General features: G+C 44.7%; 1 protein-coding gene across 4 annotated transcripts in view; it reads right to left on the minus strand.

Moving 5' to 3' along the window:
- Positions 1-16,964, minus strand: part of EVI5 (ecotropic viral integration site 5) — a 2,339,304-nt gene that overhangs the window by 1,147,042 nt on the left and 1,175,298 nt on the right. For all 4 annotated transcript variants that reach the window (XM_069641804.1, XM_069641802.1, XM_069641803.1 and 1 more), the window contains one exon: positions 3,467-3,607. In XM_069641804.1, the coding sequence (XP_069497905.1) occupies positions 3,467-3,607 (141 nt within the window). The remainder of the gene's footprint in view (positions 1-3,466; positions 3,608-16,964) is intronic.

The raw sequence follows: 16,964 nt of genomic DNA on the forward strand, positions 1-16,964 counted from the left end.
GGGAGGGGTCAGGAGGGTGGGGGAAATGGGGTGGGAGATGAACGTCAGCAGCTCAGAGTGGGGAAGCATCACCCCGGAAAAGGAAGGGGCTGACACAGGCTGCAAGTAGATGGGAATGCTGGTGGGGCACCCAGGCAACTGCGCTCTCACCGGCCGGCAATGTCCGTAGGCCCACCATGGGCCAAAACCGCAACAGAGCAGCCTCCCACTCCAGATGGCGCAGACACAGGTCGCGCACCCCCGTCCCTGCCCACACCGGCTCCAGGTTCCACCGCCAACTTGCCAAATTCGTCCCCGATACTCACCAATGGCCCCTCTGAAGGTCGGGAGCCCACTGCTGCCTCCTCCAACACCAGGTCCGGGTGCTGCCCACCCAAGCCACTGCACCTTCAATGACTGCCACTACCCATAGGCACGCCACAGGCTGGAAGCACATGAGAGTGGATACCCGCTGTGACCGGGCCAGACAAAGACGCACAAAACTGTTGTCTGCGACACCACCAGCGCCTCTTCTTACTTTCCACAGGGGGCTGGTGGCAGGTTCCCTGTGTCCTCTCACCAGTAGGACTTCCTGCAGGAAAGGGGAAGACGGGGCACCCTCAGCACGCAACCAACCTGGTCCACGCCCCTAGAGGTCTCTTTTAAAAAAAAGTATGTTTATTGATTTTCCATATAACAAAGCATTACCAGAATCCACCAAACCACCACCCCCAACCCAACTCAAAACCAGGGAAAAAATCTGCAGCAATGGGATGACAGCTGAGAGAATTAGTGAAGGCCCAAAATGCAGAGTTTCTGGGGCACATGAATTCTCTGTATTCATTATGAAGAAACGATAGAAATATACCCCAGTCTGTTTGAAAGCGAATATTTCGCCTTGCAATGTTTGGGTCATCTTTTCTAGGGCAGGCTAATTCTTTTCACACTTTTTTCTGACTAAAATTAAAGGAGAATATTTCCCAAAAATTGCATCAGGGGCCAGCAGTAATTATTATCTGCACCGAACAGGTACCCTTGACAGTCGTGGGGCCTCCTCACGGTGTTCTGCCGTTTCATTTTACACCAGTTAGAGAGGATACTATTCTGCCTTTGCTGGGGGCTCTTAAACCCACAGATGACTAGCTTTTATGTCTACCTGCATGCACAGCTAAACGCCTGGTGACCGATATTGCTCCGTTCATGACATGCTTTGTGAAGGAATCATTAGCACAGGGTACGGTGCCTCTTGAATTGACTTAGTGAAAAAACCCAACCTTGACCCTGACAATCTGCAAAACTATCAACCTGTGGCAGGCTTGCCTTGGTCAGGAAAAATCTAGGAGAAGGTAGCCATAGCCCAATTGAAGGAATATGTTAGCAGTCTGGGATGAACTCCTACGAGTGGCAGATCATGGGGAGTTGTCATTGCTAGTGATGCTAGATTTCTCTGCAGCGTTTGATACGGTGGATCACCACACTTTTAAACGCCTGCGGGAGATTGGCAATGACTCCGAAAGGGCCATTAAATGGTTTGATTCTTTCAGACCCACTAACTCAGAGCTGTGGAGTTCCACAAGATTCCTCCCCATCTCTGCTGTTGTTTAACCTGTACTTAAGTCTGCTAATGGACATTCTGCGGAAACACAAGGTTTGCTTCCAATCCTATACAGATGACACACAGGTGGTTATCAAGTTAAGCAATGAGGAGTCATCATTTATAAGAGTAGGGCAGTGCTTGGAGGAAGTCAGTAATTGGATGGCTGTGAACTTGATCCAGCTTGATCCAAGTAAATCAGAGGTGGCCCTGTTCAGTCGAAAGAATATGCTCAGTGCAGAGAGACCGCCACATGCCCGTGCCTCCTGGGCTCCAATTTGAATTTTGGCCCCAAGATTAAAAACCTCAGATGCATTTGGCAGGAAAACCTGAGTAGCGAGGGTGAGAGAGTCAAAAGTGCAGTCGGTATTCTATTCATTGCTGCTTCTTTGACAAGCCCTTCCGTTTGTTCCTAAAAAAGACCATGCAGGTGTAGTAGTAGCGCTGGTAGATTCGCATTTAGACTATTGCAATAGTTTATATGGCATCCTGTGTAAACATCACCGGTTCCAGAGGGTCCAGAACGCTGCAGTCAGATTGTTTTTGGAGTGACTAAATCCGCACCCATTTCAGCATTGCGATGCTCCCTACACTAGTTGATAACGGGGGATAGGATTGACTTCCAGATTCTATGCCTGATTTACAAGTTCTTGAATTATCTTGTGCCTTGCTATCTAGCGGAGAAACTAAGCTTACATCAACCGACCAGGGACTTACACCCTGGTAGAGATAAATTGCTACGGACAGTGCCCCCGTCCTCTTGTTTCTGCTGTGTATGATCCATACTATTGTTTATACATTTGCAGTCTCAAATACAATTGATAGCGAATTGGTCTTTGATTGACAGTGTTTTTATTTTGATAAAGGTAATTTGGGTGCTGCTTGGTAAACTATAGAATAGTCTTCCTTGGGACATCAGGACAAAAGAATCTCTTCCCCAGTTCTGCAAAGCTCTGAAAACGCATTTGTTTAAATAACATTTACGTCTGCCAGGAGTAAGAGTCTGGTTCCCAGACTGAGATCAGCACTATTTTTCCCGTGTTTTTGTCAACATCTGCGCTTAGATACGATTACGTTTCACATTACTTTGCTATATAAATATCTCAATGCATAGATCAAGCTACATTCTCTGGTATGAATTTTGAAAACAATTACAGTTTGAAGTAAAATCTGCTTTTCTCATGTTGATCCTTCTTCGGCTGCTAAGATAAAGGAATTGAAGGAAGACTGAAAATTAAGCATTAGTATTAGGCGTCTTGAAAAAAACAAAACCTTTAACTTTTTTAGATTACAAAGGGAAAGCATAACGCGCAACCAAACCAATAGTATTTTTACAACAAAATTCAATAAATGTCAACAGTGACACAGATACAATAGGGGATCCACTCAATCAAGTTCACCAAGATAAAATGTGGCAAGTTAAACGATCTGTGACTTATTTAGGTATGAATATGATTTTTGCAAAAAACCTGCAAGCAATCTTGAAGTACGAGAAGTACTCTGTGTTTTCTTTTTTATATATTGAGTAACAATCCCATGCCTCTTCAGAGACTCAGGATATCAACCAATACAGACGGAAATCAAAACATTTATGATATTTACAGTTCCAGATAGAACACAGCCAAATGTACAAGCTGAAAAGGTAACAATATTCAATGTAGGCATAAAAATAGCACCTTATTTTGAATTTATATTTCTATGTGTTTTGTAAAACAGGAGAAAATAAAGAATTGTAAAGTACAATATGTGAAACCTTTGAACAAATGAAAAAACACAAGTGGAAATCTTTGAGAGGACGATTGTGTGACCAACCAATATATTCTTCACCTTCAATAGTTCATGTACAAATGGGAATTAGGATTCAAGAACAGAAGTCATCACTTCATACTGTACCTGCCAGTGTTCCTCCAAATCCTTTATTTGTTGGCGAAGTTCCTTCAGAGACATTAAGGCTTCCGCTTCCCTTAGCTTCACTGCAATCAATTCCTCTTGAAGTCGAGCCACATTGTTCTCATCCGGGAAAGAGCTGTTCCTCTGAAACATGAGACAGTAGGGTTTTGTAATTACTTCCTTTAACAATGAAAATTGCCCATGCTGAGAGCGTCTTGATTCTATTAAAGACAAGGAGGCGAGCATTATGCTTTTCTTTCTTTATTACTGCATGTCAGCAATTTCAAATCTTGAAAATTTTTAAACATCTTAACACTTTAACTGACTAAAATATTTTGTTTCCTCTGAATTCAAACCAAAATAGGGTTGTCAGTTTAAGTCCCTTTAAAATGTTCTTCTCAAAACCACAAATCCCATGGGTCTCTGTTTCCCTGTAGGCTTTCCTTGTCCTTAGTATCCAATCAGGCTCCGGCCTCAGGTATATACAATCCCCTTCTGTAATCATCTTCCTCTTTCTTTGGGGTTAAAGTCTATATAACTCTCAATTCAACTGGAAACTTCTGCCATAAACTCAAATGGAACTTCCTCCTTGCAATCCCCATGCTCTGGCGGAACTCTAGAACAAAACACTTGCTCTCGAGGTGGATTGTATTCTGGTTTGTTTCTGATCTTCCCTTGAAACCAATAGATAACAGATTATAAGGGGGGGTTTTTCACACAGTCTGACACATACTGTCACTGCAAATACTTTGTGTTCACTATATGCATCTTCATATCATATATCCCTGGGTGGGATATAATGCTCGCCTCCTTGTCTTTAATAGAATCAAAGACTGTCCAGCGCTCGCAGCATGGGCAATCTTATTCTATGGCGAGACAGGAGGCGAGCATTATGCTTGGTCAAAGCTGTTAATCACTGTATTCGCTATCTGAGAGATAGGTTTGAAATAGAACGTTTTAAACGTAGTCTCATTTGACCAATCTGCTGCTTTCATAATATCATGCAGTGGTACGCCTGCTGAAAACGCTCTAGAAGCCATTGTGCCCCTTACTGAATGTGCCCCAAACTGTGATAAATCAATGCCTGGCCAGTGCATCACCTCTCGCACCCATCTTGCTATTGTAGCTGTTGCAACTGCATGAAATGGTTTTCTAAGCGCTATCAAGAGCTGTGTAACCCCTCTCGGTCTAACCTGGGCTGTAGCTACTTCGTAATCGTTAATGCATTGTGCCACGCATAGCTTGCTGTTATTGGGGAAGCATGGATAACATATTGTTGAATCTGATTTCATCCTATTTGCCACATTAAATGCTACCCTTTCTGAGTAGAAAATGTTTGTCTACTTCTAAGGCATTCACGTCTGAAACTCTTCTGCACGCTATGAGGCAAAGCAACATCGCTAGCTTCCCTGATAGTTGAGATCGAGAAAGATCCTTATTCTGTGGCCAAGAAAGGAACAATTTAAAGACTGCTTGCACGTCCCACAGAGCAGAATATCTGGGCACTGGAGGTTTACGCATCTTCATCCCTTTCAAGAGTCTCAGAATTGCAGGATGCTCCCCCTTCTGGCTTGTGCTCAACTTTGCCGTGTCTGGCTAAAATGGCAGACCTGTACACACCTATCGTCCTGTACGCTGATCCGTCCGCAAATTTCTGTGCTAGGAAGTTTAACACTTGCACTACAGGGGCAGAAACGGGATCTGTATTAACACCTGTGCAGAAAGCACTCCACTGCCTCCACGCGGCACCATAGCTCCTAATGGTTAATGGTGCCCATGAGTCTCTGATGTACTCGGCAGCGAATTGCGAAATGCTTGGGAGTTACCATCTCTGCCCGAAATCCTGCAAGCCATTAAACTCAGCATTCCTCCCAGCATTAGTGGATGCAGCTGCCCGTTCGGCCCCCGAAGGATGTCGACTCTGTGAGGAATCGCTCTCGGAAAATCCGTAGAAAGTTCCATCACTACTGGAAACCATGGCAGCGATTTCCATATCGGGACTATTATCACTAGCTCCTCCTGTTCTCTGCGGACTTTCGCTAGCGCTCTCATCAACATTATGAATGGGGGAAAGGCACAGTGTATCGCTCCCGTCCAGTGTTGCAGAAATTCGTCCGTCCCTGCTGCAGCTGGGTCTATCCTCCAGCTGAAAAATTTCAGAACCTGAGCATTCACTCTGGACGCAAATAGATCTGTATCCAGAGGGCTCCATAACTCCTGGCACTCCCATAGGAATATATTTGCGGTCGAATATAAAAAGTAGTATCCATTGCCACCAGCCAAAACCCGGTCGGGGGGGACTGGACAGTGCCCCCTCGAACAACAGACCCCGGGGCAATCGAATTGCCCCGACCAGTACGTCCACAATATGATGGTTTGTACTGGTTCTGTTCACAATTTAAGACTAGTAAAGCCAATGGTGACTTTACATGCCCTGGGAGACAGTATTCAGTCCCAGGGTGTGGAGTCTATGTTTGGGGGTTGCCATGACACTCCTGGGTTACGGCACGGAGGGTGCTGTGTAACCCACATACAAAAAAACACATGAAGCCCTATGGGGTAAAGGACCCCATAGCCCATAAAACACATACAAAGTCAAAGGATATCTCAAATCATGTCTAAGAGTGGGAGAAAGAGAGTCTCACTCTTAGCAGGAGAAAAAAATAAACCCCAGAAATTCAGCAAAGCTGCTGGGGGGCTCACTAGGTTTGGGAAATTAGCCTTTGCAGAGAATTCTCCCTAACAGACGTCAAAGAGGAGGTCATCTTCCGAGCCTTTTTACTGCCCTGTTCAACCTCGGCATCGGGGCGTCTTCCTGATGTTCCCTCCCCCGGGCTCAAAGCCCTCTTAGTCCTGAGTGTCTTATCTTCTGCCTTCTGTTTGTAGTGTATGGCTTCAAGATGGTCTAGAGTCTAGGCTAGGGCCATCATGCCCTGTGACACTACCTGTGATAGTGAATCCCCCAGAACTCTCTTAAAGCTGAGTGAGAGGTCCTCACTGGAGTAGGCTGCTCTTCCCATTCCTCAGCACTCCATTCAGGGAAACTGCTGTGTGAGGCTGTGTGCCATTTTCTGTATTGATCTCAAAAGCTGCTGGAGGGCACACAGGTGAATCTCAACACGTAGCGCTGCTATAACAAACGCTTAATGTATATATATATATATATATATATATATATATATATATATATATATATATATTCGTTTTGTTTTTTCTGATCTGCTTGCCGCTGTCAACTTAAGTCTGTTGCTCCTTTGAAAGACGAGGGCGAACGAAATCTTTATGACGAGATTCGTCGCGTTGTCGCTCTGTAAGGGGAAATCCCTCTGCCGTCATCCGCAGGGTCCTAAAGACCTTTGTGCGCTGTGTGTGAGGGGAAACCCTCTGTCGGCGCCGGCGGGGTCCTAAGGACCCCCATGCTTCGTGTGCTATCTGAGGAGAAGGAGGGTCCGGTTACCTAACACGGGTGCTTTCGCCCACGGCTCCGGCCCCTACCTCCGAGAGTTCAGGAGAGAATCTCCTGACTACGCACGCCACGTTCGGCGCATTTAAGAACGTTGCTTTCACGCTCGGCACACAAGCGAAGTGTCAAATAATTCTCACACTATCACCATTTAATTAACCTCAATTATAATTATGATTATAATTACGCTGCGCTCACTCTATCCATATTTCTACAATAAGCATATACAAAATACATATCACGAGAAGATAGAGGGCACTTATCGCGACTTGCAGCAACAAAGAAAGAGGAAGATGATTACAGAAGGGGATTGTATATACCTGAGGCCGGAGCCTGATTGGATACTGAGGACAGGGAAAGCCTACAGGGAAACGGAGAGCCATGGGATTTGTGGTTTTGAGAAGAACATTTTAAAGGGACTTGAACTGACAACCCTATTTTGGTCTGAATTCAGAGGAAACAAAATATTTTAGTCAGTTAAAGTGTTAAGAAGTTTAAAAATGTTCAAGATTTGAAATTGTTGACATGAAGTAATAAAGAAAGAAAAGCATAATGCTCGCATCCTGTCTCGCCATAGAATCAATATGACATGAAGAAAAGAAAAACCCACATCTAAAAGGAAGGATGTAAGAAGCAGCTGTCAGACCAGACTGCTATGTGGAGAAACAAACGGGCAGTTGGGCGATGAGACCTTCTTTACAGGAGTATTGAGGTACCTGAGCTTGCAATGGGATTTGTGTACAAATGGTTGTTGGGAAAGATGTTCTCTTTGCTGCTTTCTTCCCCTAGACCTTTATGGGATACCCTTTCTTTTTGCTTTGTTTAGACTCCCGTCCTGACCTTTTGGAGGTAAGTAATCCCTTTTTACTTTGCTTCCCTCGTATTTTTGCTCATTCTTTTGAGGAAACTGATTTTGAATGTCTTGTATTGTTACAATTTCACCTTCAAGTGAAGTGAGGTTAGGATACTGAGACGAATTCCAGGATGTTGTTACTGCTTCCAAGGGGGAAGCCCCTTCCCATGAGGTCAGGGAGGTGAGGCCGCTTCCTGAGAGTCCCCCTGGGAGTAGTACTCGGCGGGTGGATCTCGTGGGGAGGAAAAACCCATATGGGACGAGGGACAACACTTTGGGAGGGACGCAGTATACCCCTTACACCATTCCCTGTCCCTCAGGCTCTTACCATTTTCAGGGTCCTGTATCCCCCTACAATCCCATGTACTTGTGCAAGGCAAATCCACCGACCCACCCAACCAACAAGCACTAGGACGAGGAAGAGGGGAAACTACCCATGTGAAGTATAATAAAACACTGGGATGAGGAATCAATGTGGGGTGCTAAAGTGCATCCTGCAGAACCAAAATACACGGACCAGACTATTTAGGATAGATTCCCACCAGGAAATAAAAAGGGAAGGACGACTTCCCAAAAAAGATAATCCTGCGGGAGCCGCGATGTAAACTCACATATGTGCAGGTGAATGAGAAGCAACCGAGATGCCAGAAACAAAGCCAAAGGGTCTGGAGCCGGTCCCAAGCAGGAAAAGGGGGAATGGTAGGATGGTGGACCACAGCCACAGGTGATACTGAAGCCGGGGAAGCAAGGAGGTTTGGTGCAGCGGGTCTGCCTCCAAACTTGCACAGCCTGCCAGATTAGCATGAGTCCTAAAACAAACTGCTGAATGCTGGAAAGGACCGGAGTACCTTGCAGACAAGAAAGTCAGATACGAGAGTGGACAGAGACAAGCTGGGAACCGGAGGAGATTGTGGCAAACAGAGAGGGGCGAGAAGGACACCAAAAACAGATTCTGGGATCCTGAAAGCTATAGCAAAGGAACCTTCACACCAATAGTGATACAAAGTAGTACTTGGCAGGGGAGTACACCCAGTCTTCCAGGAAGTATTGAAGAAAGGCGAGTCTGGTACTCGCAACCCATAAAGAAAATTGTGCGGAGACTGTTCTTCATAGCCACCCTACCTGGCGAAGAAGTGTACCAGGTTGGCTTTGATAGAAAGTGAAAAGAAACCAGAGGAACTGGGGCAGTCTCTCCTGTGTGGTTGTATGGACATTGTTCTTCATAGTCGCAGTACCTGGGAAAGAACCAGGTTGGCTTTGAGAGAAGGTGGAAAGAAACTAGGGGAAGGGAAGAATTCCCTTTGGTGTTTTGTACTCTGAGGAGTATCTGTTTTTTGTCTGATAAGTACAAAAACCAGCCAAGAGAAGGAGACCACTCTCTTGATATCTTGAAGAGATGGAAAGAAAACCAGGGGAAGGGAAACAACCCCCAGTTATTTATGGGCAATCTAAGGAAAAATAAATTCTCTGAACACTGAAGAGCCGGCAACCTTGTAAGACAAGGCTGAAGAACCTTTGGAAAATTGTTTTTTGTGCACTCCTTAGAACCTTATTTCGTGAACTATAACCGAACTGAGTCGCATGCTCTAAAGAAGATTCATGTTTAAATAGTTTGCAATGGTCTCTCACGCTCTTAACCCCCAGGAAATTGTAAAGAGTTCATTGATGTGGTGAGGTCAGCATGAGTGGAGTGTTGGGGTGTTGCTCTCTGGAGCTGGGTTCTATGCTTGACAGTTGGAGAGATGCTGGCTTGAGGGGACATGCCAGTGTTGTTCCTGGGTACTACTTTACAATAAACCTACTTAATATCTTACCTGCATGTATTTGTGGACGCTGAAGGTGTGCTCTGTGCAGCGAACGTGCAGCAAACGTGTTCTAAAGAAAAGCCTTCGTTTTCTGAGGCCAGCAGCACTGCGAGCAGGAGCTCTTGCTGCTCCCTGCTTCCTGGAGGAGGCGGGGCTTATCCCGTACACGTGGCAGATCATGTGACCACAGCCGGGTATTAATTGCCGGCCCAACCACCCTCGCGGCGTAAGCCCTGGTGGCAGAAGGGCTGGTGCTGTTAGGCTGTTCGGCTGCCGGATGCCAGCAAGCTCTCTCATCTTTGTGTGACTATTGGTACCCTGAGAGGCGAAAAGGGCTGAGACGACTCGCTGTTTCCCGCTGTTTGCCCTGAGAAGCTGCAACGCTCCACGCTCTCCCTGGACCCGGATAATAGGGTTACACATTTCTATACAAACGCTGGTAAGTGGAAGCGGGAGCCGGTGTGTTTGACTTTGTCGTGGATGTGGCCTAATTCTCTATTGACAATCCATAAATTACTCTTGCAACGGCTAACATTCGCTTCTAAGGAACTTTACGGTGAAATCTAAAGCGGGCTCGCACAATGCGAGAAACTTGAGCCCAGCGCAAACTAGAATCTATGCCGACCATGGAGCCGGCGCAGCATACAAATGAACAGCAGAAGGCTGCTAGTGCAGCAGGGGTACGGAGCGGCTTGCTGAGTCAATAAGCACTGTTATTCACCCACCCAACGTACTAGCACAAAACACTATAGTGCCACCGCCTACATTATCTAGAGGATCTTTTCCAAGGGATCAAAGAAGTGGTAATTTGCACAGTGCGATGCTGAAACCACCTAATTGCCCTGCTTGAGTCATGGAGTGGGAGATTTGCCCCCTGACACTGCCCTCTACCGAGTTATCAGTGGACATACAGGAACAGGAACAGGAAATTCGATTGTCTGAGGAGCACCACTTAATAAACGATATGAGTGGCAGTGGTGGGGTCACCCTTGTTGGGGATGTAAATGGAGAGGGATTCGACCCTGGGTATTGTGTTGCCGGGGTAGCGGGGCCTACCGCCGTGGAAGTGGTGGGCGGAGGGCCCAATGTAAGGCTTGTGGAGCAGACAAGATCCCCTGTTGAAGTAAATATGGTGACAACATCAGTTGATCTGATGAACGATATTGACAAACTGACATATGAACTGCCATGTGAACACAGTGTGCTTGCTGGTGGCAAGGCCGAGCACCAGAGATCCATGGATGGAGTGACTTCATACTTGAATTTGTCTACTAATCAATCACCCAACTCCACTGGAAATCCGATGTCCCCACGGCCTAGGTTCTACAGTGCTGTAGATACAGCAGCCCTCACTGGCAACACCAACCACATGGCAGATGATGCCAGCGACAAGGTATTCATGGGTAAGAATGGCTCAGAGTCAAGTGGGGAAGATGTTGTGTTAATGAAGAGTGTGACACCACCGTGGGCGGGAAGGGTTGCGGGCCAAGACCAAAATAATGAGTCACCTATCCAAGATTGCCCTGCCCCCTTTAATGACCTGAGACCTGGATCGGAAAGAAGGAACTCTTTGGAGGTAGCTAACAAACTTTTAAATGCCCTCACACGCCTTAATGCAGAAAGAGCCGCAAAAAATGTAGTGAATTATGGAGCATCCATGTTGGAGTGTGAAAATATTACTCCGTGTGTTGATGAAGCACCAACGTTACCACAGCCTATAATCCAAACACAAGAGGCAAGCTCACTATTGAAACGTAGGAGGCTAATTGGGAGCATATCGCCTAGCGTTAGTTGTTCACAGAATAAAAAAACTGAAAATGTCAACTATTCCACTGAAACCTTCTTCACCGCTTTCAATAACTAACACAATACGGCTAGAACCCTTACCCGCTACTGTTTCTTCAACAGATGAAGATTCCACTGACTCATCTATAATGGAACGCCCTTACCCGAAGATTAGAAGACCTGTGAATCGTGAGAGGGTACATCCACGTGTTACCAGTAACGTGTTAGAAGAGCGGGACACTGTTTTCCATGCCAAAGACTTACAAACAACCATAATCTCATCCATGACATTATCAATTGCTCCATTCATCAAAATGTATGAAAATCTTAATGAGAATGTAAAAGAGCTTTCATCAGTGGTTGCTACAATAAACAATAATTTGCTTAGCATGGAAAAAAAAACTTCCACTGTAAAGAAGTGCTTCATGAAATTCATCGAAACACGGATCCGGCCTTAGAAACCCTTGTTGACCATGCCAAAAATGCAAATTTGGACAAAAGACTGTTGGCTGAAGTTGCAAAAGAGGCACTGGGGATTTTTCATCAACAGAAAAAGAAGCATGATCAACAAATGGATGTGACCCCTTGTCCAGCAAACGGCCTGTTACCTAAAACAGCAAAATCAGCAAATGTGGAACGGTTCACTGAACAGGATCGTGCCAATGTTACACGAAATGTTAAAAAGAACCCTAGCAGTCCAGCACAATATGCTACTTTAAGCACACCCTTACAAATGAAAACTGTACTGAACCATCAGAGCCCTGTTGATAATGAGGCATTCTCATTACAAACACTGAAGAATCCTGGCGGTGTATCACTGCCTGTGGTTGCTGCGAATAGCACACTTGCAGTTGACTGCCAACCTGTGAACATTTCTCTAAAAGAACTAAACAAGGTCAGTGGTGTTCTCGCCAACATTATTAAGGAGTCCCAAGTGGCCTCGAATTTGGCTCTTTTAAATCCACAAGTGCCATCGGCCTCAACAATACCAGCTAACAGGGAAGTAACAAGCACTCAAATGCCAGCTATGCCCCTCAAGGGAGTGGCCGTTGCGACGCCCGAACTATATAACATCTTTAAAGGCTCATTGGACACCCAAAAGACCACTGCAAGTAGTGTACAGCCAAGGAACGGCTTGATTAAAAAAAGTAAAAATCAGCCGCAAAGGAAAGCTAAACGCAATGCTGACTCAAGAAAATTCCTGCGACATCTTAAAACAGTCAATGTAACGGTTAACGGTCCCTTACATGGAGCGGAAAACGCTGGAAGAAAGGAAGGCGTACATGTAGCACCAGCTGGCCCAATCGTTTTAGAAGAATCTATAATCAGCAGCAGTGATGGCACTGAACTTCTAATAAATCTTTCAACATATAATGAAGATGAACTTGTAGAGAAGGAGCCAGCCGTGTTCCACCCTATGAGTTTGCCTGAAGCACCTACTATGATGCAACCTGTAACTGCTCTAGAAGGACTTATTGTGCCGGCGGTCCAGGCAGACATAAAAATATGTGACACAGCGACACAGGCTGTAACACAGGACCAAACTATAGCGATGTCCTCGACTTTTCCATCCAGAAAGTGCCAACTAATCCAACCGTTACCCTCGCTACAAAATGCGAAAGATCGTTTGGAACCTATATTTACGTCACTAGAGGCCAAACGAAGATTGATTGCTGCCAAGTCGCAAATCAAAGGCCGGTTGTCAAGTCCGCAAGTTGACCATGAGGTGTTGCTTGATACTGTCGATGCGCAAGATCAAAACAGAGAGCCCCTCTCTGTGAATAATGGTCATCCGATACCTCAAAGAAATAGACAAACTTCAAGTCTTAACACAGGAATTGACCTAAAGACGCAGTGAGGCAGGGTTACAAAAACATGCATACCCCAAAAGTCAACAATAAAGGGACGAAGTTACAAGCACATTCAACACAAGTGCTACACCGACTCCTCTTGGAACGAATCGAAACATCTGATGAATTAATTCTAAACCGGCATAATGTGTTATGGCTGTGCCATTTAATTCCAAGTTTAAGAGCAATTGAATCCGCGGATCTAAAAATCGTTGAATTCTTCGATGAGAAGAAAAATGATGCTGTGATTTTACATTTACAGTCTAAACTCATTGTAGAAGCCCTGTTGGATGCTGGCCCCATATTAATATCACTGGGGTTCAACATAGCAAAAATTGAAGAAGGCCGACAGTTTGGCTCGTTTGAAGAGAAGACAGACCTGCCAATAGTTGCTGCCACAAGTTATGCTCCGATTGAAGAAAGAGAAACAAATCAGGGTGAAATCAAAACTGGCGAGTCGGCGTTGGGTCTGCATCAAGCTTTACTCTCTACCGAGGTATCCCACATAAAGGATCCGATAAGAATAATGATTAATGGAATGACAAACCCTTTGCGCACAGGGGTTGACATAAAGACTCTAGAATCTTCAGGCAACAGAGATGATGACTGGACATGGTTGGCTGCAACCATAAATAATCAACCGGAGAAGTAATGCCAGGAACCAGAGGGCCCTAAAGGGTGCACCATGGGTTCATGGAACACCCGTGGTTTTTTGCACCTTTTTGAATCATCGTGGGCCTGTGGATTGGACATATTATGCTTACAAGAAACTTGGCTTTCGCAAACGCCGTTGTTGGAAGGCTTAGAAGTGGCATTCAATCCAGCCATAAAGCAGGCAAAAGGCAGACCGATGGCTGGCCTGCTTGTGGCTATAAAAAAGTGTCCCCCTTCGGATTTTGAATTCTTTCAACCCATCTCCTTTTATCCAGGTTGTTACTATCACTACCCACCAAAATGGGTGTAAGGCACCTTGCCTATATATCATTAACGTATATTGGAATCACCTGGCCAAGGATGACTCATTTTTTATTGATCAAATCACAGCATTGATCGATGATCTCTTAAAGGAGCTGCCACTGGACCTAATTGTGCGTGGGGATCTAAACATTGTTTGTGCCCAAAAAGGATACAAAACTGAGCTAAAGGATAAGAAGGCGCATAAACATGAAGGAGTACCAGCTCAGTGGTGCCTAGAAATGGAGCTTCGTGGTCTAACAATGCTGAACGGCCATACTGTTGGGGACATTCCTCCATGTCCTACATGGAGAAGATTTGATCAGGCCTCAGTACTCGACTATATATTCGTTTCTGAAAACATCCACAAACGGACCAAAAAAATCGAAGTTGTCAGAATGAAGCATAGTGACCACGATATGGTTCAATTTATATTTGAACATTCTATTCCGTGTACTAAGGAAGGTTGGCGCTTTGCGGTGACTACTGGTTCCAATAGGATTTGTCTAAATTTGTTGGACACAGAAGTTACTGCCATTACACACAATTTCCAATACGGCTCAAAAGCCCTTGAATATCGAGACCTCCTGTGCGACTACGAAGAACGAAAATATAAAACATATCACAAGGGGTTTCGAGCAAAACACAAATTTGACATGGCTGTCATGCAACGAAAAAGAGCCATGCGACAAGAATTAAGGGCCTTAAAAAATATAAGCAGTATAACCAGGAAGGAGTGTAAACGAATGATTAAACAAAGATACCGGAATTGGCATAAATCACATGCCGCAATTCTGATGCAAAATGACTCCGAACTGATGTTACAGAAAATTCCGGTAAAAAAATCGGCTGAGTACTGGAGATTGATAAACAACCGCTTGGCTCCTCAACATGCACTACAAGCTAATGCAGTCTCGGAAGAAAAGTGGGCCGAATTCTACTCAAATCTATATGCTAAAGATCCATCTTCCACAGTCTTGGTATACACGGCGCTAAAGAAATGGGATTTGGTGTTTGAGCGTCTTGATATACTTAATGTAATCAAAAACGTGCACGATTCTAGAGCGCCCGGGCCAGATGGCTTAACCAACTTCACACTCAAGAAAAATCCAGAATTATGGACAGACTTTTGTGTAACGCTGTTTGAAAGGGTCATTAAGAACTGTTCGACCCCAAAGTCTTGGAAAAGCGCGGTGGTAGTACCTATTTTTAAAAAAGGGGACCAAACTAATCCTCAGAATTATAGACCTATAGCGCTACTTGACGTTTTGGGGAAGATCTATGCCAGCCTCCTACAACAAAAACTCCTAAAATGGGCTACAGCTGCAAACCATGTAGATCCCAGACAAGCGGGTTTTGTAAAAGGAGTAGGATGTGGGTTGAACTTGTTACTGCTAAATCTTCTAAAAATGGATGCACTGAAGTCAAACGCAAAGATCTACACGGCACTGATAGACTTGTCACAGGCGTTTGACAGCATAAATAGGGAGCTGTTGTGGGATAAACTCACGAGGTGGAACTGTCCCCCGAGTCTAGTGGATGCAATCCGCGAGTTACACACGGACACTTCTATCAAGATTTGCTTGGATGAGAAAGGCACGTTGTCTGCTGATATTGCTACATATAAGGGCGTGAAACAAGGCTGCCCATTGGCACCAATTATTTTCAATCTCTTTATCTCAGACATAAAGCAAGCGTTCAATGGCGTAGCTACCTTTCCTCCAAAACTTTATGCAACCTCAATAGAATACTTAGTCTATGCTGATGACCTCATTTTGGTGGACTTGACGCCGATTGGGCTCCAGCGAAAACTCAATTGTCTTGAGCATTACACAACAGAAAACGGCCTCAAAATCAACAAAGAAAAAAGTGAAATTCTGATTTTTGAAAAGTTACAGGGAAATAAAGGCAAAAAAGGAATAGTTCGCTGGCGAATTGCAAATGAGTACCTACAAATCGTAAAGAGCTCGACCTACTTGGGCATGAAAATTAGCGCCAGTAGAAGAGATGAGCCGTGGTCTACTGTTGCAAAAAGCAAGTGCCGGCAGCTGGCGTGTCAAGCGCAACTAATCAACAAGAAATTTGGCAAATTTTCGCTAAAACCTGTCATTTTATTTTTTGAGCAAAAAGCGGTACCTTCACTAATATATGGCGGAGAAAATGCATTTGGTTGTGCAGAGGTCTTGTGGAATTCCCTAGAAAATATTTTTTGGTCCCGTGTCTTGCAGCTTCCAAAGGGTAAATCAACAACATGTCTACGGTATGAACTAGGGCTCGTATCAATTAAAGCAAGAGTTACGTGGAACTTACTAAGTATATATAGAAAAACGATGGTTAAAACTCTGGTGCCGCAATTTCAATTATTACATAAGTCTGATAAAGACAGAGTCACTACTACATTGTTTGACTGGAATGTACTCTGTCAGGCTCTACTAGAGGAGTACGGCATCAGTCTCTCACTACTCAGAGAACCCAGACATGGCTAAAATGAAAATCTGGAGAACTGATTGGATATCGACCTGTGACTCAAGAGTAAATTCAATTTTAATGTGCGAGGTACCGGGAGAAGCAAAAGCTTATGGTCAGCGACATACATATCTAACCTGCTTACCAGATCAATACTCAAGAGCTCTGTACATGCATTTCAGAATGAATTTTTCCTAACAAAAGAACGTTTGGCTACATGGACGAAGTATGCTAACATCGATCCAGTGTGCAGATTTTGTAAAAAGAGTAACAAATCCATCAAACATTTAGTCATGGTTTGTTTTGCTTTTGAACAACAAAAAGA

Source organism: Ambystoma mexicanum, chromosome 1q (genome assembly GCF_040938575.1).
Source record: "Ambystoma mexicanum isolate Mex_15411 chromosome 1q, UKY_AmexF1_1, whole genome shotgun sequence".
Lineage (NCBI taxonomy): Eukaryota > Metazoa > Chordata > Amphibia > Caudata > Ambystomatidae > Ambystoma > Ambystoma mexicanum.